This window comes from Balaenoptera physalus, assembly GCF_965194825.1.
Source record: "Balaenoptera physalus genome assembly, chromosome: 15".
Classification (NCBI taxonomy): Eukaryota; Metazoa; Chordata; class Mammalia; order Artiodactyla; family Balaenopteridae; genus Balaenoptera; species Balaenoptera physalus.
In genome coordinates this window covers 91,647,035-91,671,279 of record NC_138894.1, presented here as the reverse complement: position 1 = coordinate 91,671,279, position 24,245 = coordinate 91,647,035, and the positions used below count along the sequence as shown (strand labels likewise).

Below are 24,245 nucleotides of genomic sequence, written 5' to 3'. Positions count from 1 at the left end.
CAGGTTGGTGATGGGGGTGGTCTGTATCCAGGGACCCTCGGCCACTAGAGGGCGCCGTGTCCTATTTATTCTTGTACACACACAGCCCTGCCCCTTGGGAGTGCTTAACAAATGAATGGAAGGATGGGGAGGTGGAGCCCTAGGAAGAGGACAGAGAATAGATACGTGCACATGTGTGTATTGTGTGTAAATTGGTGGTAATTAATGATGAACGGAGGGTTCCAGCTGCGTCTAGGATCCAAAAAAAAAATGCTAATGATGCAACAAAACTCCATGTTCAGTAACTATGCAAGAAAAAAGTTCTGACCCCTGCCCTCTCCTTACAAGCTGCGATTTTCCCCATTCTCTTTGGCAGATCCTACGTGGCTCTCCACCAACCTGGGCATTCTGACCTGCATTGAGTGTTCTGGGATCCACCGAGAGCTGGGGGTTCACTACTCCAGGATGCAGTCCCTGACGCTAGATGTGTTAGGAACATCTGAGCTGCTGGTACGTTTCAAATCCTTGATTTTGGAGTGAAAACAAATGATCTGAAAGCTAGGTTTTCATTTTGGCACTCGAATCCGTTTCTGTTTCTTAAAATTCCACTGGGCTGGTAGCTGTTGATATTACCTAGTGGATTTGGGCAATTAGAAACTCATTGGTAATTCTTCCTCCTTGGCTACTAGTATCATAGCTGAGGGTTGCAAAGCTTTATTCTTTTTTTTTTTTTTTGGCTGTGCCGGGTCTTAATTGTGGCATGTGACATCTTTAGTTGCAGCATGCAGACTCTTAGTTGCGGCATGCATGCAGGATCTAGTTCCCTGACTAGGGATCGGACCCGGGCCCCCTGCATTGGGAGAGCGGAGTCTTACCCACTGGACCACCAGGGAAGTCCCACAAAGGTTTATCCTTAAATGAATACAATGAATTGAACTTATAAAGGAGCATTGAGACTGGTGTGAGATTCTGGAATAGGATGGTGGCAGAGTCCAGTTCACCCCAGTCATTAAGCAGGTGCAGAGCCCAGAGCCCAGAGACAGTAAAGGACTCATTCTTCCTGAGTCGTCTGCCGAGTCTGCGGTGCAGTCATTACCTGGCTCAAGCCTCCGATGGACTTGTCCTCTGTCCCTTATTGTTGCCTTTTGGGAGAGATACTGGTATTTGCTTCTACTGCCTTTGTTTCTAAAAAAAAAAAAAAGTTTCATTGTTGGTTGGGTGATAACACATAAGCCATGCAGTGTATTAGGGGGTTGAAGCATTTCCTGAAAAGTGGCTTTCAGAGCATTGAGACTGGCCCCACCGAGGAACAAGCGTATCACACATGGGCGGTGCTTCGGGGCACCTAAAACATGAGCTCTTCGGACTGTTTCCAAAGTCTATAACTGCTGATGAGAAGGCAGTATTTGAAATTGTTTCCTGAGGTGGCTGGGCATTGGACGGTGACTGTTTAGGGGACATTGATTGCTGTGGATTTTAGTGTCGAGAGCAATAGTCTTGGCAGAAAACCAGTTACTGTGGTCAGTAGACCTCTCAGGGGGCCGTGAGTCGTACCCATGACTATTCTGGATCCAACGTGTCTGAACTTGTGATGCATTTAGAACTGTCTTGTCAGATCCTTGCTGTCTTTCCAAGGGGTTCGTTTACGGTCTTGCGAGGCAAAGCTGGGAGAAGCTAGAGTGGATTCTGGTAGCCCAGTTTCAGTAGTATCACGGATTGCTTCAAGGTTACAGCTAAGCTAGCCTTGGCGGGACCCAGCAGTGTATTCTTGGTTACACACTACGGTTACCGTTAATGTCATAACGCGTACAGCCTCCATCACAGAGCTGTGTGTGTGCAGGCGGTATGCTGGGTAACTGGTGATGGCATAGATTTGAAATTCTCACAGTATATTTCCAGAGGAACATAAATTACTTCTCAGTGAGCACTGGTAAACTACCGCAGTTGCTGTACTGCCCTGGTGGGTTTTTTTTTTAAAACAATTGGAAGTGTTCAGTGGTTTATGCTGAAGTACGAGGCACTTCGCAGAGCGCTTTGTGTGTCTTAGCTAATTTTTCCCTTCACTCCAGCCCTGTGGCCCTGATGTATTATCCCCATTTTACAAAAGAGGAACTGAGGCTTAGAATGTTTTAACAAGCCCAAGGTTACCTAGCTATCAAAGCACCAGATCTGGGGTGGAGGCCTCTTTAATCTGATTCCAGAGCTCACACGCTTAAGCCTTGAGGACTCTCCCTGTGGAGAGCATTTAAACGTCACTACCGTCCCTCCTCATTCCCCGTCCTCATCCCTGACAAATGTCTAACCGCCAGCTCTCTGGGAGGGAAAAAAGCCCAGCTTTGTAGCCCCGGTCACGTGATGTAAATGCTCCCACCGTGGCCATTTGCAGGCCACAGGGTGGATAACTGAATGCGCGGTGGGAAAGACCGCACACATTATGTAGGAAGTTTGCAACAGCATAGTAAAATAGTTAGGAAGTGATGAGTTTTGAGTATTACTTTGTTTTTACTATAGTCTTTTTGTTTGTTTTTTTTGAGGCTGCACCACGCAGCTTGTGGGATCTCAGTTCCCGGATCAGGGATCGACTCCTGGGCCCCGGCAGTGGAAGCAGGGAGTCCTAACCACTGGACCGCCAGGGACTTCCCTAGTATAGTTTATTTGATCATGAGTTTATATAATGTAATTTTTAATAATGGCAGTTCAACAGCTGGCTTGTGTAAGCTGGTAGGAGCCTGATCCTGACACATCTGTTATACCTGCTTAAATGTGTCTCAGAAACTTAACTGACGATCTGCCTGAGATTACTGCCTACTGCAGAGAGAAACACCAGAGACGGCTGGAAGGAGAATGTTTCCATTTCGATAAAAAGATGAGCTGGCTTCTGATCCCAGGCTCAGATCTTTGTTTCTTGTCCTGGAGCCTCCGTCTGTATCTCTGTCTGTATATTCTCCTAGGCGTTCGAAGTTTGACCAACTCTCAGCCATTATGGAGAAATCAGGAAGAGGCTGCTTAACTAAGATCTGCAGATATTTCTGATGTCTAATCTCTGCCATAGCTTTAAACTCTCCCTTATCTAAGCCTCTTTTCCTGAGTGGTTATCAGAAAAACAAAGGGCAGAGGCCTGAATCACGTGGGGTTTATTCCCACCCTCTCTTTGCCCCTGAACTCGCCTGTCTGGCCACTCCCAGGAGGTGGACGTCTCCCCCTCTCACCCCAACCCCATTACTGCGGGCATGACACCACCTTCTGACCCTTATTCCTCAGCCCTTTGTTAAGCAATAGGTGGAGGGTGTGTGTCAGGTGTTAGTACCATTTGTAAAGCATGAGAATTTCAAGCCTTTTTAGAGCACCTGGTTCTTTTATTTTGCTTAGACAGTCAGGTGCCTGAACAAAAGACCTCCAGAAGGCTTGACACACACGCTGTGTGCGTGTGTTCAGAATTACATCCAGCACATAGTGAGAACTATAAAGTATTAGCTATCATTATTATCGTTGCTACCTTCTCCTCCAAGATGATTTGAACAAAATCCTTCCAGAAAAATCATCTGCGTGTCCTAATGTGTGAATCCGCAGGCAGACTCCACCCGGGTTGACTGCTCCGTTTGTGAACCTTTCAGGTTCACAGAGCAGTGGTGTCAGGGTCTTGGGCTGGTGTGTTCATCAGAATACGTTTTCTTGGGCAGCACATGTTAATTAGACCCCTTGTACCCTATTAAAGAGATAAGAGGGTGAACTGGAAGATATCTTGCTGGCGCGTCCGAGGCTGCAGCCCAGGGCTGCTTTCTAGAGCAGAGTCACAGAGCCGCACACACGGATGTGCTGTGACAGAAGAGGGGTTTTGCACGGCCTGATGGAGACAGCAGATAACACGAGCAGGGAGTTTCATTTCCTGGCTGGCATTGTGTTCTAAATAGACAGATGCTCACCCCGTAAAGTGCAGCTTCTGTCCCCCCATATGGTCTCACCGTGGTCCTCATGACAGAAGTCTTTTGCTTAATTCCGTAAAGTATTTTCTGGCCTGGGGTTTGTAAACAGTTTCCCCTGATGGTATGTCGTGGCGGTTTCACCATTTCCTTCATAATTTGTTTTTGTTTCAAGCCATGCTTGATTCCCATGTCAACCGAGTGGGTTTCAGCAGCATCTGTGAAGGTGGCTGGTCAGCAGTCATCTTTCCTTCCCTTTGCCTCCTGCTTCTAGAATCACTTCTTACTCAGTGGAAAGAAACTGGGGTAATTGAAGTATTAATTTGATTAGAGTTCAGGGAAGCTGTGCCATTTTAACTACTCTAGCATGCACCAGCCTAAGATTCTTAGATTTTAAAGCAAATCTGCTTTCAGAAAACCTCCTGATAAGCATAAATTCTTTTTTTTAATTTATTTATTTTTATTTTTGGCTGTGTTCGGTCTTCGTTTCTGTGCGAGGGCTTTCTCTAGTTGTGGCAAGCAGGGGCCACTCTTCATCGCAGTGCGCGGGCCTCTCACTATCGCGGCCTCTCTTGTTGCAGAGCACAGGCTCCAGACGCGCAGGCTCAGTAGTTGTGGCTCACGGGCCTAGTTGCTCCATGGCATGTGGGATCTTCCCAGACCAGGGCTCGAACCCGTGTCCCCTGCATTGGCAGGCGGATTCTCAACCACTGCGCCCCCAGGGAAGCCCAAGCATAAATTTTAAAAAGATAAAGTTCCTCCTTAACATAGAAGATTACGATTTCAGTTCTGATTTTCAGGTCCTACATAAAACAGTATTGTTGGTACGAGGGTCCTAGTATCATATGATCAGTTTCACATCGTAAGTGAAATTAGTAAAGGAAATTTCAGTATTATGGAATTGAATTTGAGTCAGTAATTTAAAAACCTTCTTCCATCAAAGAACAGGGTCAGAAACCCCCAGGAGCACATATTACTGACTCGGGCCTATTTTATGACTTTCTCCTGCCTCCTCATGAAGTTGTTAACAAGCTGTTAAATATAAAGCAGACCAGCCGACAGCTGGATCTGAGAGAGGGAGTGGAGAGGAAAGCCCTCAGAAACCAAGAGCTTCCTCACCGATCATACTGCGGTTTCACCTGGGTCCGAAATGAAGCCACTCAGACTGCGAAGAGCAGCCAGAAATGTAGAACCAGCTACCATTTATTGAGTGACTGTTATGCTTAGGTATTGTCCCAGGTCCTTTGTCTTATCTAACCTAAACAAGAACCCCATTTTAAAAAGGAGGCCAGAGCCTGTGTTCTATTCTTTTTTCTTAAATCACAACTCTGAAATTTTTTTAACCACAAACCCTATCAGAAAAAATTGAGCACCAAAACATATACATGTATGTGATGTATAGTTATACTTGTACTACTTACTAAGGAGTGTATTATATACTTTGTCAAATATAGCAAAAGCAGAATTTCTAGAGGCGCAGGTGAAGCGCGATACACAACTCTTTTCGCGCACCACAGGGTATTTCGGGCACCACAGGGTATTTTCGTGCTCCGTTCTTTGGAGGCGGCAGTTTAGAGATCACTGCCGTCTCTTAGCTTGCCTACCAGGGTCAGGTTCCTTCACTGCCCCGGGTCTTTTTATCCACCTGTATATTAAAGATGTGCCATGCGCTCCAAGCCTTCCAGCCTCCTGGGACCTGAGGGGGCCCAGTAGCTAACGCCCCGTTCCCCTACATGAATTTGGGACCTCTTGAGAGAGCAAAGGTCTGATTTATGGTTGAAAACAGCAGAATCGGCTGACCTGGTTCACACGTGTGGTGGCAGCCGAGCCCCAGACGCAGTCTCGGGGCCCAGGCGCGGGCAGAGCGGCACACCCACCGATGCTGCCTCCTGTGGGTGCCCGTTCTGAGCCCCTCGGGCAGGGAAGTCGTTTCTCTCACTGTCCGCTTCTTTCCTCCGGGTGCCTAAAAACAGAGGAAGACAGAATGTCACAGGAACTGGTGACCCTCCACCTGGAAACATGAAAAAAGGGCGCAGGAGGTTCCCCATCCTCACCCCAAACTCTGGAAGCAATTTCTAGAGAAAACCTATGGCCTCTTTCTGGCTCAGGGGGCCCCTCAAGGGTTGGTGCTGCAGGTCTCCAGGAATGTGTGACTCCTGGTCCCCATCCTCAGGGCGCCTTGTGCAGTGAGGGAGACGCACACAGGGTTTCGTGCAGATTCGGGGTGTGGGATAGCGGGTGTCTAGACCAGGTCCCTGCTCTGCTGCCGGCCCCTTGCCGTCTCCATAGCACTCAGTCCAGCCCGCATCACGGGGCCCTTCTTTTTCTTTTTCGTTCACCTCTGTCTCGTTAGACCAAGCCCCTTGGAGCAGGCCCGTGTGCCATGCCCGGAGCCCAGGCTTCCCGAGGGCTCCGTGTGTGTCCTGGGGCTCGCTTCCCTGAGGACGCGGCACCTGAACACCCCAGGGCCCCCCGTCAGCCTCGGTGCGGCCCCACAAGCTGGGGATGGGGCTCTGGGAGTGGAGGGCGTGTGTGTCCGGGCTGTTTAACCAGCCCTCCTGCTGCCTAGGCTCCTGCCCGCGCGGCCTGCTGGACCGCACATTTTCTTGACATGACCCTGCAGCCTCCATCTGCAAGTGCTTTGCTTTTGTTGATAGTTCCAGAGGGTTCTCTGCAGGCTGAACTATTCGCTGGAGCCTGGTGAAGCTGTGAGGCGGCATATTTCTCCGCGTTGGACGAGTGTGACGCTCGGCCGTGGTGGCTCCCCGGACCAGCTGTCCCCTAGTAAGCCAGCCAAGCCCAAGCAGAAGGGGAGCAGCTTTCGGATTCCGGGGAATCCTCCTCCTCGCGCCCCCTGCCATCTGCTTGCAGACCGGGAGGCTCCCAGGGGCGGGTGCTGTGGCTTGTCCTGTCACTGCCCTGCAGATAACTCGGTTTGGGTGTGGGATGGTGTCCACGTTGTACTGAACGGTGGGGCCTTAGCGTGGGCCTGGCTCTAAACCGGGGCCCCGACGCCGAGGTTCAGCCTGGATCTGGCACCAGGCGCCCCCGAAATCGTCGGGGCATTGGCTCCATGGTACGCCGGGCACCCTGCTCTGCACCACCCTGACGGGCAGCCCCGTCTCCAGGAAAGTGCAGTGAGGCAGCCTGGGGCTTTGCCATCTGACATCTCCTTGGGGCCCCGGGGCCAGGGCTGAGGACCGAGGACCCAAGGCAGGGCTGCTGAGAGCCCGGGGCTCGGGGCATCCAGAAGCTCTGTTCACTTGTCAAGGACAGGGAAGAATTAGGAAGGCTCCCCACCCGATTATCAGGCTGACTGCGTGTTTCCCTTGTCCTTCGGCCTCCCTCAAGATCCCCTCTTACCTGCCACCAGGAAGTTCGGCCCTACCTGAGCCAGGTCCCTTTGGCTGTTGCTCCAGCCGGCCCCCCTGGAGCAAGAAGAGGCCACTGGGGCTCAGCCTTTCCTCGCAGAGAGTCCCCCTCGGCCTGTGTCCACACGACTCACCGAGGGTGAAGCACCAGAAGTGTGGCTGCTCCCACGGCATCGTTTTCAACGTGGAAATGAAAATGTCTGTTCTCTCCAAAGCACTGGGCCCGGTGCTTCCTTTCGGTTTCTTTGTTTCGTTAGATATTGAAGAGTCCGATCTCGGTCAGGTGCTGAGCTGGGTGTTGGGGGTGGGATGAAATCCGTGCTCTTAAGGATCCTGGTCACTCCAGATCCGCACATCCGTTCAGGAGCGTGCCAGGGCGGCCTGGCGTTTATCTCGTACCTGCTGCATCCAGCACAGTGCCTGTATCAGTGAGCACTGGTGAAAACCTGCTCATTTCTGACAAGTCAGAAGGTTGATCGGCAAGTAAGGACCTTACACTGGAACAGATACACTTTTAGTGCTCTAGTTTATTGAATGCTGTTACAGAAATTATCCCATTTTATCATTATTACAACCTGGCAAGGTAGGTAGGTAGGTATCTCCATTTTATTATTAAAAACTTGAAGCTCGGGTAACCTGCCTTGCCTGTGGTCACAAAGCCAGGAAATAGGACCACAATTTGAACCCGAATCTTGGCTTCCTGGCCCAGCGCCCTCCCTGCTGTATGAGCCACCCCCTTGCTGGTGTAAGTAAAGGCTGTCAGATCTGTTTCAGCTGGCGCACAGGTTCTTTTTTGGGGGGTGGGGGGAAAGGATAGAAACTGGAGCTGGGCCGAGTTACTGCTTCTCCCTGTCCGTGGAGGCATTCTATCTAGGGGACGTTTTATGAGAACACTCCTCTGTAAGAAACGTGCTGTTTCTTATCTCTAGTTTTATGGGTACCTTTGGGGTTCGGGTTTTGTCCAGCTTCATTAAAGGCAAACCACTTTATTGCTCTGTTTCTTAGTGACCATGAAATAAATCATCAGCTGTGTGAGTCGTGTGTAGCAGTGGAAGGTATTAATAATTGAGTACCCTGAAATAGACTTTTGTTTTTGCAGCTTGCCAAGAATATTGGGAATGCAGGCTTCAATGAGGTTATGGAGTGTTGCCTTCCAGCTGAGGACTCGATCAAACCCAACCCGAGCAGTGACATGTAAGTATGAGGCTGGCTGCTCTCGCTTTCTGGGCAAAGGTTGGCCTTGTCCCCGGGCACCCCCCCGCCCGAGGCAGGGGAATAAACAAGCTTGGGTGCATCGATTTTTGCTTCTTTAGGGAAGAAATCAGCCTATGTTGTTTATAAAGTCACTTTAACCTTTTTGGATGTCCAAGTAGAAATTTGGTCTGGCAGCTTTTCTTAGGAGCCAGAGGAAAGCGGATTTGCCAGGGGGCAGGGGCTTGGGGGGAGTCCTGAGTGGTGCCCTCTGCTGGTGGTGTGTGGGCACCACCTCGCTTCTGCCTCAGGGCAGGGGAGTCAGTCGCTCTCCCACCTGCCTTCTCTCAGTGTGAATTCTGAGCCGCGGGGAGGGTCGGTTGTCCTGGATACATGATTATGTCTCGTTCTCTTTCCCAGTGCAAATGTCGAGGGTGTTGCTTCCTTCAAAAAGCTTTTCTTTGTTTCTGTTTTACTGTGGGCACAAAACCTGATCAAGAAGCTTTCGTGCCTCATCACGCGTCCCGCTGGCCCGCTGAGGCAGAGCTGACCATGAGGGTACTTCTGCCAGTCTAATCAAATAAATCATAAATCACCCAGATCACGCTGGTCCTTGAGAGGGAGGCGGACGGGAGACCAGTGAGCTGGTCAGGGCAGTGCCCGGCCTGCCCCGTTAGATTGCAGCCCTGCTCGGGGCCTGTCTGCTGCAGGAGGGCAGAATGGTTTGCCCGCTGTAGTGCCATGCAGGTGAGGCAGACGGGGCGGGAGGGAGCAGGCCAGTCAACAGCATTTGAGTGGCGAGCCTGGGTCAGAGGGTTTGGGCAGGGGAGGCAAAGTGAGAAATAGGTGATGAGGGAGAGGAGAAAATTCATTCACCAGGACAGCCTTTCCCTGGGAACAGCCTGAGATAGAAGTGCCGGCAGGGCTCCCCCTGGGCTCGGGCGAGGACGGGGAAGAGCAGCGGCTGGGAGAGCGTGGCAGACACGTGTGGTTCCCGGCCCTTTGCAGAAACATTTTGTGGGGGGCCGGTCTCTGGAAGCCGAGGTCCCGGGATCTGTGTTCCTCTGCGCTTGGGTGAGGCGACTTAATACGGTGAGGGAGCTTAGACAAACTACAGGGAGCGGCAGGTACCGTGTGCGTTCCACAGCCTCCCAGGTGTCTGCGTCTGAGGTGAGCGTGTGTTGGTGCTGGGTGAGAGTCAGTTCACGTTCGGGCCCTGGAGCACATGTCAGTGATGAAGCGTTTCCTTGAGACTGGACGAGGTGCGATGTTAGATTCCAGCCACAGGGCTCATTAAGTGATCGTCCTCCCTTGATGAGGATCCGAGTTCCAAATCTGTATCCTTACCCAGACCTGGAGAGGCAGCACGGAACACAGCAAGCTGCAGCCTTCCCGATCGCGGGACCTGGGCAGGTTCGCCAACCTCTCCGAGCCCTTTTCCTCTAAGAGAAACAGAGGTACAGCCGTCCCCACCTCGCAGAGTCGCTGGGACGTGCGAAGGGGGTGAGGTGGTCACGCCTCTTGTACTGGGTTGGTGTCGGCAGCCCTGCTTGCTCACCGTGGGCGTGGGCAGTGGGGCAGCACACGTGCCGGGCACTGATTCCACGCGCCCTGAAAAGTTAGCGTCCTCTCGGGGCAGGTAGCAGTTGGAGAGTCACCCCAAGGAGAGCTGACTCTTCCTGGGATACGAGAAGATCTGTTCAGGACAGAAAACATCATGGCCCACTGCGGCACTTTACTTACTGTCTAACAGACACCTGCTCTCGCGGTGAAGGGACTGGTTTCCCGAAATGCTGTAATACTGATCAACTTTGGACAAAGTATATGGTAACTAATTTCTTCCAAGTACCAGGGGCACTTTATAAAAGCAAATAATTTGTTTACTGTGGGGCAAGATGATTCTAAAAAAATGAATACCGTCTGCTTGCAACTCTTGGATATAAACTTTCCATCTGCATTGAGGCCCCTCCCCGCCCCCCAGCCTTGGCACAAATGAAAAGGACGTTTGCTCCTCCCCCTCTTGTTTTTCCAAAATGAGAGCAATTGACCAATGTGATGGCAAAATGCCACCTACTTTGATATCTCCTCAGCTGAAATCAGTCACTGGGCTCCTGGGCTCCTGTGCTCCTGTAGCATTTAGTTCTGTTTTTTAAAGCAGTTCATCCCACTTTACATTGTACTGAGGTATTTACACATATTTTTCTAATAAATTGCATCTTACTCGTTTTTGTATTTCCCACCACAATATGTTGCTTGTGGTGGGAAATACATATATAATGAGTCAACGAGTCAGAGGTGAAGTCCTAGCTCTGTGGCTACTTAAATAAGCTAATATTTTACTTCCAGATTAAAGTAAATCTGGCTTTATCTCAGAGCAACACACCATCTGCAGATAAATTTGTTGAAAGGGAAGCCAAAGACCGTCTTGTGGCCTGTGAATCCTCAGGTGGATTTGGGGGGTGTTGAGAGATATACGTAGGCGGGCAGGGGGGAGCAGCCAGGTTTGCGTCTGCTTCCAGAGGCCAGAACTGTTTCTCTCCTGTGATTTAGGGCCCTCATGCACGCCCTGTCCTTTGGGAGTATAAGAAGCCCCTCTCTCTGAACACGAATGCCAAATGCATTCTTATATTAAGTTCATTGCCTTTTCTCCAAAAGCCTTAGCCTTTCCCAAAAAAAGAGGGGGTGGGGGAATCGCTCCGGCAGAGTGAACTCCCTCCATGAAACCATGGGGTGTGGTGTCACCCAGAACAGACCTGTACCTGAGCTTGTGGAGGGACGACCTTCAGGGGACAGGACCAAGAGCCCTGGACAAGTGGATAATACACTTAAAAAGTAAAGCGTCCAGTTTATCTCTAGCCCCTTTCTGACTGTCCCACAGTGATTACTGGAGCCGCCTAAACCATGACACACGTCCAGCCCCGCTGCCCATCAGAAGGGACCCATAGAGTTTCATCAGACAGGTTGTCAGTTGTCAGCCCCAGACGGGAACCAAGCAGCAGCCTGAGCGTCACACCGGCTGGGAGCCCCTGGAAGGAGAGCGCAGCCCAGCAAAGCAGGGCAGCCCCCAGAGCTGTCCGGCTGCTGGAGGGGGCGGGCTCACATTCACAGCACTGTCGTGAGGGTCAGATGGACAGCACACCTCGGTGCGACCTGGAAGCCCGCAGCAGCTGTCCACGTGTGGGGTGATGCGTGAAGTCCACCAGCACGGCTCACATGAGGCTGCATTTATAAACACCCAGGCGGTGGGTTTACCGGGTGAGGCAGTTGGAGTGGTGTTTGCCACCCTGGGAGCCTGGAGTTGACCTGCCCGCTCCCAAAGCCTGGTGGGTTGACGGGGGGGGGCTGGGCCCCTGACGGTAGTAGAAGCAGGTGTGGTGGGTGCAGCCCTGGTGGCAGGGTGGGAGTGAGCGGTGCCCCAGCTGAGAAGAGCTGGTGGGTCCCACCTGCCCGGGCCACCACCAGCCCCTCTTCATTCTGTGCTGCCACAGTAGTTACATCAGAAACCCTGGGCTAAAGGCCTCAGTGTGCCATCTCATCTAATCCTGCAAAGCCCTGCAAGCAGCTGTGCTCATGATACGGAGGTTGAGTAGCCAGCCCAAAGTCACCGGGGGGTGGGGGCAGGGGGCGGCGGGGGAGCCGGGCTGAGATCCGGCCCTGTGACCGAGAGCCAGGCCCGAGTGACTGTGCGCTCTCAGAGCTGACCACCAGCCTTGGGGGTGGGGGGGGACCCAGGCCCTTTCTTCTAGTTCAGCCTCCCCTGCCTGGCCTTGTGAAATTCCAGTGTACCTCGCACTTTCCAGAAAGGGGACAAAAGAAGCAGGAGGCTCAGTCCTGTCATGTCATTCTTCCTATATCCCTGGTAGCTCTATTGGCTAAAGTTAGGTTTTTGTATTTGGAATTTGGTTTTCCCTGACATTCTTTTTTTTTAAGAGCTTTGTTGAAATGTAACTCACATACCATACAATTCACCCATTTAATGTACAATTTACTGGCTTTCAGTATATTCACAGCTGTGCATCCATCACCACGAGCAATTTTCGAACATTTTTGTCACCCCAGGACGAACCCCCATACCTGTTAGCCATCCCCGACTCTGTCCTCTCACTCCTCCCAGCCCTGGGCAACTGCTTACCTGTCTACAGATTTGCCTGTTCTGGGCATTTCAGTCAATGGGATCACACAGTGTGTGGTCTTTAGTGTTTGGCTTCTTTCATGTAACTTAACGTTTTCAGGCTTCATCCACATCATGGGCTGTGTCAGTGCTTCCTTCCTTTTGTGGCTGAATCGTATTGCATTGTATGGACACCACATTGTGTTTACCTGTTCATCAGCTGATGGACACTGGGTCGTTTCTTGGCACTTCTGACTTGATTGTCACTTGAAGTAATTAGTGTTTACTGTCCCTCAAAAATCGTGTCTACATTTTTTATTGTTGCTGCTGCTGTTTGTTAAAGTCCTTGGAGCAAAATGCTGAGTCCTCTGGACCAGGAGCTGCTGTTTTCCTTGCTCTCTGTCTTTCAAGTTCATCGGTACTTTCCGAGGCCCTAAGAACCTGCCGTGAGTGCAGCAAACGTGTCAGCTCATGCACTTCTCACAGGCCGTGTGCATTTGACAGATAAGAAGACTTGAGGTCACATACTTGCCCAGGGTCGCACGTCAGTCTGTGGTGGGGCAGGATTTGAGCCCGGGCTTCTTTGGCTTCCCTGGAGTTGCTGCCACTCCGAGCTCCTTTGAGAGGCGGGGTCTGCACACACAAGGCCGCGTGAAGGCCAGGAAATAGACCACGAAGATGGACAGTCCGTTTGGTTCGTCAGGTGTGGGGTGAGCCTGTCTGCCAGGCACAGTGCCCGCAAACAGGAAGACAGGCTTCCCATGAGGGCTGCCAGCCCCGCGACCCGGCCGCTTAGCCCTTAGACCCGGGCCTTGATGCCACTTGTCTTGGCAGCTGGAGGGTTTCCGGCCTCTTGAAAGCGCCTGGAGGCTGAGTGAACGCAGGTGCCGAGGGAGAGCCACACAGCGCCCGCTTCCTGCTTCGTGTCTTTCTGCCCGTGCTGCTTGTTACGGGGAGGGGGGGACGGGATTTTTTTTTTAAGTAGTTATAGATGAATGGATGTTGGATCTGTTTGAATAGAGGCCCTTAATCATTTACGAGGCAATTATGTTTGATTTCAGGAATGCAAGAAAGGACTACATTACTGCCAAGTACATTGAGAGGAAGTACGCAAGGAAAAGACACGCGGATAATGCGGCAAAACTTCACAGCCTTTGTGAGGCCGTCAAAACAAGAGACATTTTTGGATTACTCCAAGCATACGCTGATGGTGTGGATCTTACAGAAAAAATCCCACTGGCCAATGGACATGTAAGAAAAGACCTGTAAAAACAGAAAAGAAAGGGTGAGAAGGCGGGGAGTGGCAAGGCAGTGTCATCAGAAATGCTGACAAAGTCGTGTGACTCTGAAAGAAGAGGCAGTGAGTCCTGGGGTAGGAAATCAGTGGTTGATTCTTAAACCGAAACTGTAATGGCAGCTCTGGAAAGACGGTCCACCCCTGGGGGAAGGAGCACCTTCTCAGAGGCCTAAGCGCCTCCTTCTGTCTTCCGAGAGCCGCACTAGCGCCTCAGCCAAGCCTCGGCTGCAGCTCCCGAGGCCACACTGGGAAGGAGAGCTTGGACCAGGCCTGGTGCACCGCTGTCCAGCCTGCTCCCCTTGCCCTCTTCCCTGGGGGAACTGGGCCAAGAGGGTGGGGTCTCACCGTCGGGATCCGGCTGCAGGAAACCACCAGTGTTACGGCCCGTGAGTCCTAATTCTCTTCCACGGGTGTGCTCTTGGACGCACACTCACAGCCCCCTTGACCCTCCTTACCCTCGTGGACGCACACTCACAGCCCTCTGGGCCCTCCTTACCCTCGTGGACGCACACTCACAGCCCCCTGGGCCCTCCTTACCCTCGTGGACACACACTCACAGCCCCCTGGGCCCTCCTTACCCTCGTGGACGCACACTCACAGCCCCCTGGGCCCTCCTTACCCTCGTGGACGCACACTCACAGCCCCCTTGACCCTCCTTACCCTCGTGGACGCACACTCACAGCCCCCTGGACCCTCCTTACCCTCGTGGACGCACACTCACAGCCCCCTGGGCCCTCCTTACCCTCGTGGACACACACAGCCCCCTGGGCCCTCCTTACCCTCGTGGACACACACAGCCCCCTTGACCCTCCTTACCCTCGTGGACACACACTCACAGCCCTCTTGACCCTCCTTACCCTCGTGGACGCACACTCACAGCCCCCTTGACCCTCCTTACCCTCGTGGACACACACTCACAGCCCCCTGGGCCCCCCTTACCCTCGTGGACACACACTCACAGCCCCCTGGGCCCTCCTTACCCTCGTGGACGCACACTCACAGCCCCCTTGACCCTCCTTACCCTCGTGGACGCACACTCACAGCCCCCTTGACCCTCCTTACCCTCGTGGACACACACACTCACAGCCCCCTTGACCCTCCTTACCCTCGTGGACACACACCGCCCCCTGGGCCCTCCTTACCCTCGTGGACGCACACTCACAGCCCCCTGGGCCCTCCTTACCCTCGTGGACACACACTCACAGCCCCCTTGACGCTCCTTACCCTCGTGGACGCACACTCACAGCTCCCTTGACCCTCCTTACCCTCGTGGACACACACTCACAGCCCCCTGGGCCCTCCTTACCCTCGTGGACACACACACACAGCCCCCTGGGCCCTCCTTACCCTCGTGGACACACACTCACAGCCCCCTTGACGCTCCTTACCCTCGTGGACACACACTCACAGCCCCCTGGGCCCTCCTTACCCTCGTGGACACACACACACAGCCCCCTGGGCCCTCCTTACCCTCGTGGACACACACAGCCCCCTTGACCCTCCTTACCCTCCTGGACGCACACTCACAGCCCCCTGGGCCCTCCTTACCCTCGTGGACGCACACTCACAGCCCCCTGGGCCCTCCTTACCCTCGTGGACGCACACTCACAGCCCCCTTGACCCTCCTAACCCTTGTGGACACACACAGCCCCCTGGGCCCTCCTTACCCTCGTGGACACATACTCACAGCCCCCTTGACCCTCCTTACCCTCGTGGACGCACACTCAGCCCCCTGGGCCCTCCTTACCCTCGTGGACACACACAGCCCCCTGGGCCCTCCTTACCCTCGTGGACACACACAGCCCCCTGGGCCCTCCTTACCCTCGTGGACACACACTCACAGCCCCCTGGGCCCTCCTTACCCTCGTGGACACACACTCACAGCCCCCTGGGCCCTCCTTACCCTCGTGGACACACACACACACAGCCCCCTGGGCCCTCCTTACCCTCGTGGACACACACAGCCCCCTGGGCCCTCCTTACCCTCGTGGACGCACACTCACAGCCCCCTTGACCCTCCTTACCCTCGTGGACACACACACACAGCCCCCTGGGCCCTCCTTACCCTCGTGGACACACACAGCCCCCTTGACCCTCCTTACCTTCGTGGACACACACTCACAGCCCCCTGGGCCCTCCTTACCCTCGTGGACACACACTCACAGCCCCCTGGGCCCTCCTTACCCTCGTGGACACACACTCACAGCCCCCTTGACCCTCCTTACCCTCGTGGACACACACTCATATCCCCCTGGGCCCTCCTTACCCTCGTGGACACACACTCACAGCCCCCTGGGCCCTCCATACCCTCGTGGACACACACTCTCAGCCCCCTGGGCCCTCCTTACCCTCATGGACGCACACTCACAGCCCCCTTGACCCTCCTTACCCTCGTGGGCACACACTCACAGCCCCCTTGACCCTCCTTACCCTCGTGGACACACACTCACAGCTCCCTGGGCCCTCCTTACCCTCGTGGACACACACTCACAGCCCCCGTGACCCTCCTTACCCTCGTGGACACACACAGCCCCCTGGGCCCTCCTTACCCTCTTGGACGCACACTCACAGCCCCCTGGGCCCTCCTTACCCTCGTGGACGCACACTCACAGCCCCATGGGCCCTCCGTACCCTCGTGGACGCACACTCACAGCCCCCTTGACCCTCCTTACCCTCGTGGACGCACACTCACAGCCCCCTTGACCCTCCTTACCGTCGTGGACGCACACTCACAGCCCCCTGGGCCCTCCTTACCCTCGTGGACACACACTCACAGCCCCCTGGGCCCTCCTTACCCTCGTGGACACACACTCACAGCCCCCTGGGCCCTCCTTACCCTCAGAATAAAGGCGCACGGGACTGGGCCACCCTTAGCAGCTGAGCACGTTGTACGGAGCCGTAATGTTCAGTGTTCGAGAGTAAGATGGGGAACTGCAGCCTGGGTGCCCAGGGCCGCGTGTGCTCAGCTCATAGCTGCGCTGCAGCCAAGGAGGAGGGGGTGGCCCGGGCCAGCTGAGCTGGCGGGGCCGGGGATGTGTTGTCTCCCTCTGCCCCACCTTCCCCGCTACCTGGATCTTCCCTTGGCCTCCAGCTCCCTCCCACCCACCTACCTGAAACAGCCTTCATTCGCGATTCTTCTCTCCCACCGGCCAGAACTTACTTCAGAAGGGGCAGGGGTGGTCATGTGCCATTTAGTAGGAACTGAAGGCGGTCCGGGTATTAGCATTGATGGCGTTATCTGTAAGTATAGAATGAAAAAATTTAACCCGGCATTTAAGGTATACATTTATATTTACCCAGGGAGCAGCTATAAGAGCCCGGGGAACCCTCCTGGAGTCTGAACGGAGACCTCCCTCTTACAGGCAACACCTCATGTTGAGATGCAGGGATGAGGGCAGAAAGATCGAGAGGACTTTGCCATGAAACCCCTGAATTCCTCATTATTTCCTGTGGAGTAAGGAGGAATAGGACCAGTCTCTAAATTGCAGGTTCCCAGGGGCAGAGTTTGCCATGGAGATTAAAGGGGCCCTTGGTATCTTAGAGGTAACGTTTTTCAAAGGAAAGATTTAGAGGCTTTTGGAAGAGAAATACACAGTTTTTCTCGTGTGGGACACAGAATTGAATGTTCCCCTTGGAATTCTGGAATGTTTCTGCTTGGTCCTCAGGAGCCGGATGAAACTGCCCTCCACCTTGCCGTCAGATCCGTGGACCGGACTTCTCTTCACATTGTAGACTTTTTAGTTCAGAACAGGTAGGTGTTCTAAAATCAGGGAAGGTGTTTGATTTCGTTCCTTGGTGTTTCTGAGAATGGAGCCAGGGGTTGCCCCATTGCTTCAGTTGTGTGGCCAAGATGCTGGAATTTCCCCGGGTCTGAATAGGAACCATGGGCCAGGGGCAGTGCTGCCAGGTGTGGGGTGTTCCGATGCAATCCTAATAAAGCCCCCCTCCTGGGGTCTGCGAGGTCCCGCCTCTAGTGTCTGGGACTCAGGGAGACGCCCCGTCGATAGGCCTGCTGAATTCCGAGCCCCGGCAAAGCAGCCTCTGTCTGTGGCCCCCACGACCACCCCTTTGCTTGTCCCGTGAGGTGCAGGTCCCACGAGGTCCAGGCGGGGCACCCTGAGCAGGGGGAGAGGGAAGCAGGAAGCAGAGATCCTCCTCCAGCCGCTGGCCGAGCTGAGGTTGTAAACCGCAACACGGGGTTGTGGGCGTTTTGCGTGGTTGGAAAAGGTGTTATTTTTAATTAGAAGTTGACTTTAGAGAGAACATGCACGGACGGTTTCCCTGGCCCCAGTAGTCCCATTTGGTACGTTCTGCCTCGCTTGGTGCGGGGCCTGCCTGGCAGCCAAAGGCCAGTGGTGAAGCCCCGTCAAGGAACATCCTGACGGCCTGATCCTGGCTTGGGTGGGTGGGTGCTGGAGGGGGCGGTGCTGGTTAAAAGCCACAGGAATTGGCATCAGATGGAATAGGAGATTCCAAAGTGCAGAAGCAAGGAGAGATTTTGCATTTTGTGTCTTCTGCCATTCCCGGCTGTCTTCAGAAGAAGAAATGGCCAGAGGTAGAGGAGCTTGGGAGGCAGCTCCTTCCCCAGGAGCCGGGAGTTCTCTGAATGCCTGGGGGAAGCTGCTCGGACCGCCCTGTCCTCTGATGGAGCCTGAATGCTGTCCCAGTGCCAGCAGCGTGGCAGGGGCCAGCTCCGTGAGCAGCTGAGCGGTGCCATCCCCCTCAGTGCACATTCTCAGGGGCAGGAGAAGGGGAATCCTGGCTTCTTTTCTTCCAGAATGGGAGGAGGACAGCAGGAGTAGAGGAGAGATCAGAAGCGCAGCTCCTTTTTTACACTGAAAACATAGCTGCTTTAAAAAAGAAAGTGAGGGTGGGAGGAAGGAGTAAGTGTAGCTGGTTTCCCCCTGATGGGAGCTGCGGGCATCACCTCCTGGTGGTCACGCTTCTGTTCCCACATGTCTGTCCGGGGCAGAGCCTGCTGTCCAGCTCAGAACAGGCCCAGGGCCACCTCCACCAGTGGGCTGAGTGGCTTGTCCTGGGATCTCCTGGTTTTGTTTTGTGTTGGAAGAATCTCTGTGGTCTCCTCACGGTTCCCCCGTAGCCTGTTTCCAGGGCAGCTCAGAGGAGCCTGGGGACTCCGAACTTTGGAAGAGCGGCGTTTCCCCTTCCTGGCAAGAGTGTTGTTAGTAAGATGAGAAAAGCTCACCCCGTCCTTCTGTGTGGGACAGACTGGGCAAGTCACGCAGGCTTCCTAAGGCCCAGACGGGCACTGCCAGTGAAGCGGGAGGGATGCCAGGTTCACCTGCCCGTGCCCCCGCTCAGGTGGGCACAGGTGCCTTGCTCCCTGTCTGGCGGCTCTGCCACTGTTGTTTATTCCCCGATGGCCTAAAGCCAAGGCCTCCTCCTGCCCACAGGCAGGGCTGGTGCTGTGGGCCCCCCACCCTGGAGGAGGATTGAGAGAAAGCCTGCCCTCCGTGAACCTGAGTTCTGGCTGCCTCTCCCGGGGAAGGAAGGCAGCCATGCCCATCGTTCGCATGTTGTCTATGGCCGCTTTCAAGCCCCCCTGGCAGAGCTGAAGTCCCTGCCGGGCAGCCCCAGTCCTCTGGCCTGCGACTCACTGTTCCCTTTCTCTGTTCCCGTCCCTGCCAGTGGGAACCTGGACAAACAGACGGGCAAGGGCAGCACGGCCCTGCACTACTGCTGCCTGACCGACAGCGCCGAGTGCCTCAAGCTGCTGCTGCGGGGCAAGGCCTCCATCGGCATCGGTGAGCCTCCCCCCACCGCCCCACGCAGTTCCTGGCGCAGGGCTCTGGGCAGAGCTGGGGAGTCGGTCCCGCCCTGCAAGGCTGCTGTGGCCCCGTGCTCATCAGCAGTTTCCCTCTGCTGTCTTGTAGGCTTGCCGCCAAGTGCAGGCATTTTCTGAGAGGCAGAGGATGGCCCTGCAGCTGTCGCCGGTACCCAGGTGACCTGACCAGGTTTGGGCGTCTCGCCCTCCTGTTCATGACCCCCACCTGGGATCATGCCAGGCCCCTCACTGGCTCTGGGGGGGCATGTTTACTGGTGAGCGTCACTGTTCACTGCCCCTCCGTTCACTGGCACCAGGCCTCCTCCACGAGGGACCCGCGTCTGCTTGGCCTTCACCGCTCCCTCCCCTGTGGGACCCTGACCTGTAGCCGGCCAGGCACAGTCTAGGCCGAGGGTGTCCGGCTGTGACGGTGTCCTGAGGTGGAGCTTTTGAAGAACTGTTAAACAGAGAGCCAAGAGCAGGAAGAAGGCACGTGCCTGCTTGCGAGCCAAGTTGGCTTTTTTTCTTTTTTAATTAATCATCAAATCTCATTGACTGAGGTTCATTTAGAAGAAAATACACAATTCCAAATCTTCAGACTGCTTAAAAGGAGGTGTAAAGTCTTCTACAGTCAGATGCCTGGAACTAGATTAGCAGTGCTTTTGGTTGGAGAATTACCATGAACTGCTTTATTCAACGACTTATACCTTGGATATATTATTTACATTAGTTGGCTACTTCAGTGGTTTTATCTTCATTAGATTAGCTCAAACCTCGTCTTATAAAACCTTACCGACTGCACACTGCTGCAGTTCTGTACGATTTCAGGACAGTTCAGCACCAACTGGGGCAAACTAGCTGGATTTCATTAGTTGTGCTCGGTTCCGTTTGGTGCTGCTTCACTGGGTCTCTTTTTAATTGCCTCTCCGTGTCAGACCTCTGCTTGCTTTTGCCGTAACACGTCTGTTCCTTCCCCCCCGCCTCTTAGCTAACGAGTCAGGAGAGACGCCGCTGGACATCGCCAAGCGCCTCAGGCACGAGCGCTGTGAGGAACTGGTGAGTGCCCCGCCCCCCGGCCTGGACAAGGTGGGGTTGGGGGCGCTGCTCCCTGGGGAGGGCTCTCGCGGAGCCTGCGGGAGGGTCCTGAGCAGATCCCAGTGGCCTAGAGGGGACGGCTCGGAGAAAGTGTCCTGGGGCCCCTTAGAGAGGAGGTGACCATCCCCCTCCTGGTGACACTCGGAACACGAGCCAGTCTGTGCTGGTGGGACATGTTGACGGCGGCCCTGGCTTTGTCTGGGGTGAGTGGCGCCGAGGCCCCTCTGAGTCAGACAGGCCGGGTTTACAGGGGGCTCCATCGCTGCGACTTGGGAAGGTCGTGCCAGCTCTCTCCGCTGTTGCCTTGTGTGTGAAGCGGGGGTCAGGCATACCAGTTCGCAGGTTTTGGGGGAATCATTGTTGAACTCTGCAGAGCAGTGGGCACAGAGTAAGTGCTCAGTCCATGGCACATTAACAGTCGGTGCTGCAGAGCTGCAGGACTGCTAACAGGTGTTATCCTCAGCACTTCATGTCCAGTAACTCGTTTAATCTTGATAATTACCGTAAAGCATTAATTAATAGGTACCTACTGTTACCCCATTTTACAGATGAGGAGACAGGTACGGAAGGGTTAAGTAACTCGCCCAAGACCACATGGCTACTGTCTGGCTTTGGAGAAAAGTCAGACCGTAATGTGCTAAGGCACCCATTTATCTAATGGATTAACTTCTCCCCTGTGCACCTAGAATGGAACCAGCTATCTACCTTCCTGGAGAGAATTGAGAAGCTGGTCATTCACGTCATTTTCTGCAGGGCTTCATTCTCTCGTGCTGGTCAGGAAAAGCGGAGTTAACAGTTAGTGGGATTCACTTTGTTATGAAGCAGAAACTAACACACCATTGTAAAGCAATTATACTCCAATAAAGACGTTTTTTTAAAAAAAAAAAAAACAGTTAGTGGACACATTTCTTCTCCTCAGATTGAGATGCTCCCATGTGCAGTTGTGGGTACCTGCAGGCTGACGGTCACCCTTTAGATCTCAAACACCCCTTGGCTGCGTGCTGCAACTTTGCAGCTTACAAAGCACTAAATGGGAGTTGTTGGGTTTGAGCTTCAAGGTTATCTGGGATTAAGGAGTGGGGGCTTGACCTGAGACGCAGCAAACTGGATAAGCCAGCCTCACACTGGGGTGCAGGCTCCCTGCCCGCTACCTCTTGGCCATCTTGGTGGACACCCGCTTTACAAGGCCGAGTATACGAGCAGCGTCACCGACAGTGCTTTGTTGTTCTCAGCTGACCCAGGCCTTATCTGGGAGGTTTAATTCTCACGTTCATGTCGAGTATGAATGGCGACTGCTCCATGAAGACCTGGATGAGAGCGATGACGACGTGGATGAGAAGCTGCAGGTCTGTGCCAGCCTGTGAAACGCTAAGTGTTATGAACAGCGTCCTTCAGAGCGGTGTGGGTCCTGGCCTATAATTAGGGTAGAGAGCTGTTTGTAGAAAAGGAAATACAATTTACTTTTTGCTTCCAGTGATCTCAGTAGGTTTGTGGTTTTACCTTTCCCATAACTGCCTCCTGTCTCCCAGCTCCTACAGACGTGAGTGTAAACGAACGATAATTATGTAATCAGAGGCAGCTTCTCACCTTCTGATATGAAGGAAAGATACGGAGAGCCTTGGATTCTAGGAGATTTTAGAGGGAGCTCTCTCACTGTGGTTAATGTGTTAAAGAGCCAGGTTCCCTCAGGAGCAGTGATCGTATTCACCTAGTTGATCTTTAAAAACTTCACTGAAATCACTGACCCTTAGAGATCATTGGGTCCAACTAATTCCTTTATTAGATGGGGTCATTCAAGCCTCAAGAGAGGGGATGTCTTGGCCACAGTGAAGCCAGTATTCGGAGACCAACCTGGGGCTCTTGCCTCCTGGTCCAGCCTCTCCTCATGATGCTCTGTCTTGAGTACTTGAGGGCACCCCTGGAAGGTTGCCACCTTCACACGAGGCTCAGAGTCAGACCCAGGAAGACTGACTCCAAAGCCCATATGCCTAGCTGCTGTGAAATTAGTGGGAAAGCGGGGTAATGTTTTAATTTTTACTGTAGGATTTTAATGTCCTGATGTGTATTGATGTCTGATTATTTATATATGGTATTTCCAAAACCTATTGGACTATCCCGGTTTATGGAGCAGTTAATATCCGTACTTACGGTTTCTTGGAATAAGAAATTTCTGAGTTAGCTGTAAAACGGTATCAAAGTGAGGGGAGCTGGCTATTTCACACTTAGATTTGCCTTTAAAAGGGGAGAAGGTTTGAAACACCTGCCCTGGAGCGAGTGCCTCTTGGTCAGGCACATGTCACATTCCCGGGGTCGTGCAGGCAGTGACTCGGCAGGTGCCGTGGACCCAGTGAAAGCCCGGCAGCGGCACTGACACTCGTCCCCACCCCTTCAGCAGAGAGCGGCGGGTGTGGAGGTTCACACAGCCATGGGCTTTGTTGGAATTTAAACTGTGCATGAAGAGCCACTGGCCATTGAGCTCCTCGTACTGGAGCTGGGCGTGAGCCGTTGGTTGGCCAGAGCCTTGACCGGGCGGGTGGCCCCGTGAGGGGAGGAGAGGGTGACTGCCGATACTGATACCTGCTAAGCTCCGGGCACTGTGCTGGCAGTTAAAGTTAGACCCACTAGGGAATTCCCTGGCGGTCCAGTGGTTAGGACTCTGCACTCACTGCCAAGGGCCCAGGTTCAATCCGTAGTCGGGGAACTGAGATCCCGCATGCCACGTGGCGAGACCAAAAAATAAAAATAAAAAAATAAAGTTAGACCCACTTATCAGATGAGAAGTAGGATCAGGAAGGTTAATTTGCTCAAGATCACAGCTATTATAACAAAGCTGACTTTGAAATATGAGTTCCATCTAATTTACTCAAGTCCGTGGTTCCATGCACATGACTTTCAGGTGGAGCAGGGGTCAGCAGACTCGTAAAGGGCCAGATAATAAATGTTTTAGGCTTTGTTGCAACTCCTCAGCTCTGCCAGGGTGGCTTGACAGCAGCCATAGACAATATGCAAATGACGGGCATGGCTGCTTTCTAATAAAACTTTATAAAAACAGGTGGTGGCCCCATGGGCCGTGATTTGCTGACCCCTGAGTTAGAGGACTCTTAAGAGTTCCAGTTCCTACGGGAAGAAGACGTTGACCTCCCCCGAATCAGCCGTGTAGCTGTTGGGGATCAGCTGTGGCTGTGCGTGCCTAGGGCAGCTGCACTGTTCTGCCGTCAGAGAATGATGTTTATGGAGGGGACATGCAGTGAAATACAGAGCTAGGCTGAGATAACTCTGGATGGTAAAGATGAAATAGCTTATATTTTAAATTCTTCCCAGAATGAAGAATTGTAAGTTTTTGTAAATCATGGCTTTTTTTCATGGGTGTGTTTCTGTTAAGGGACCTGACGAGAGTGAGTTTTAGGTTTTGTGGCTGTCATGTAACAGTAAAAGTGCACCGTGCCCAGGTATTAGACTGGTGTACCTGCGGCTGTACCCACTACGTCAGTCGCTG

The 24,245-nt window shown here is 53.4% G+C and overlaps 1 protein-coding gene across 6 annotated transcripts in view; it reads left to right on the top strand.

The window, feature by feature from the left end:
- Nucleotides 1–24,245, top strand: part of ASAP2 (ArfGAP with SH3 domain, ankyrin repeat and PH domain 2) — a 159,538-nt gene that overhangs the window by 123,927 nt on the left and 11,366 nt on the right. For 5 of the 6 annotated variants that reach the window (XM_082425823.1, XM_082425821.1, XM_082425822.1 and 2 more), the window contains exons 15-21: nt 356–489; nt 8,370–8,464; nt 13,634–13,823; nt 17,535–17,620; nt 19,519–19,634; nt 20,643–20,710; nt 21,982–22,095. In XM_082425823.1, the coding sequence (XP_082281949.1) occupies nt 356–489; nt 8,370–8,464; nt 13,634–13,823; nt 17,535–17,620; nt 19,519–19,634; nt 20,643–20,710; nt 21,982–22,095 (803 nt within the window). The remainder of the gene's footprint in view (nt 1–355; nt 490–8,369; nt 8,465–13,633; nt 13,824–17,534; nt 17,621–19,518; nt 19,635–20,642; nt 20,711–21,981; nt 22,096–24,245) is intronic. The other variant, XM_082425824.1, reaches the window with a different exon arrangement.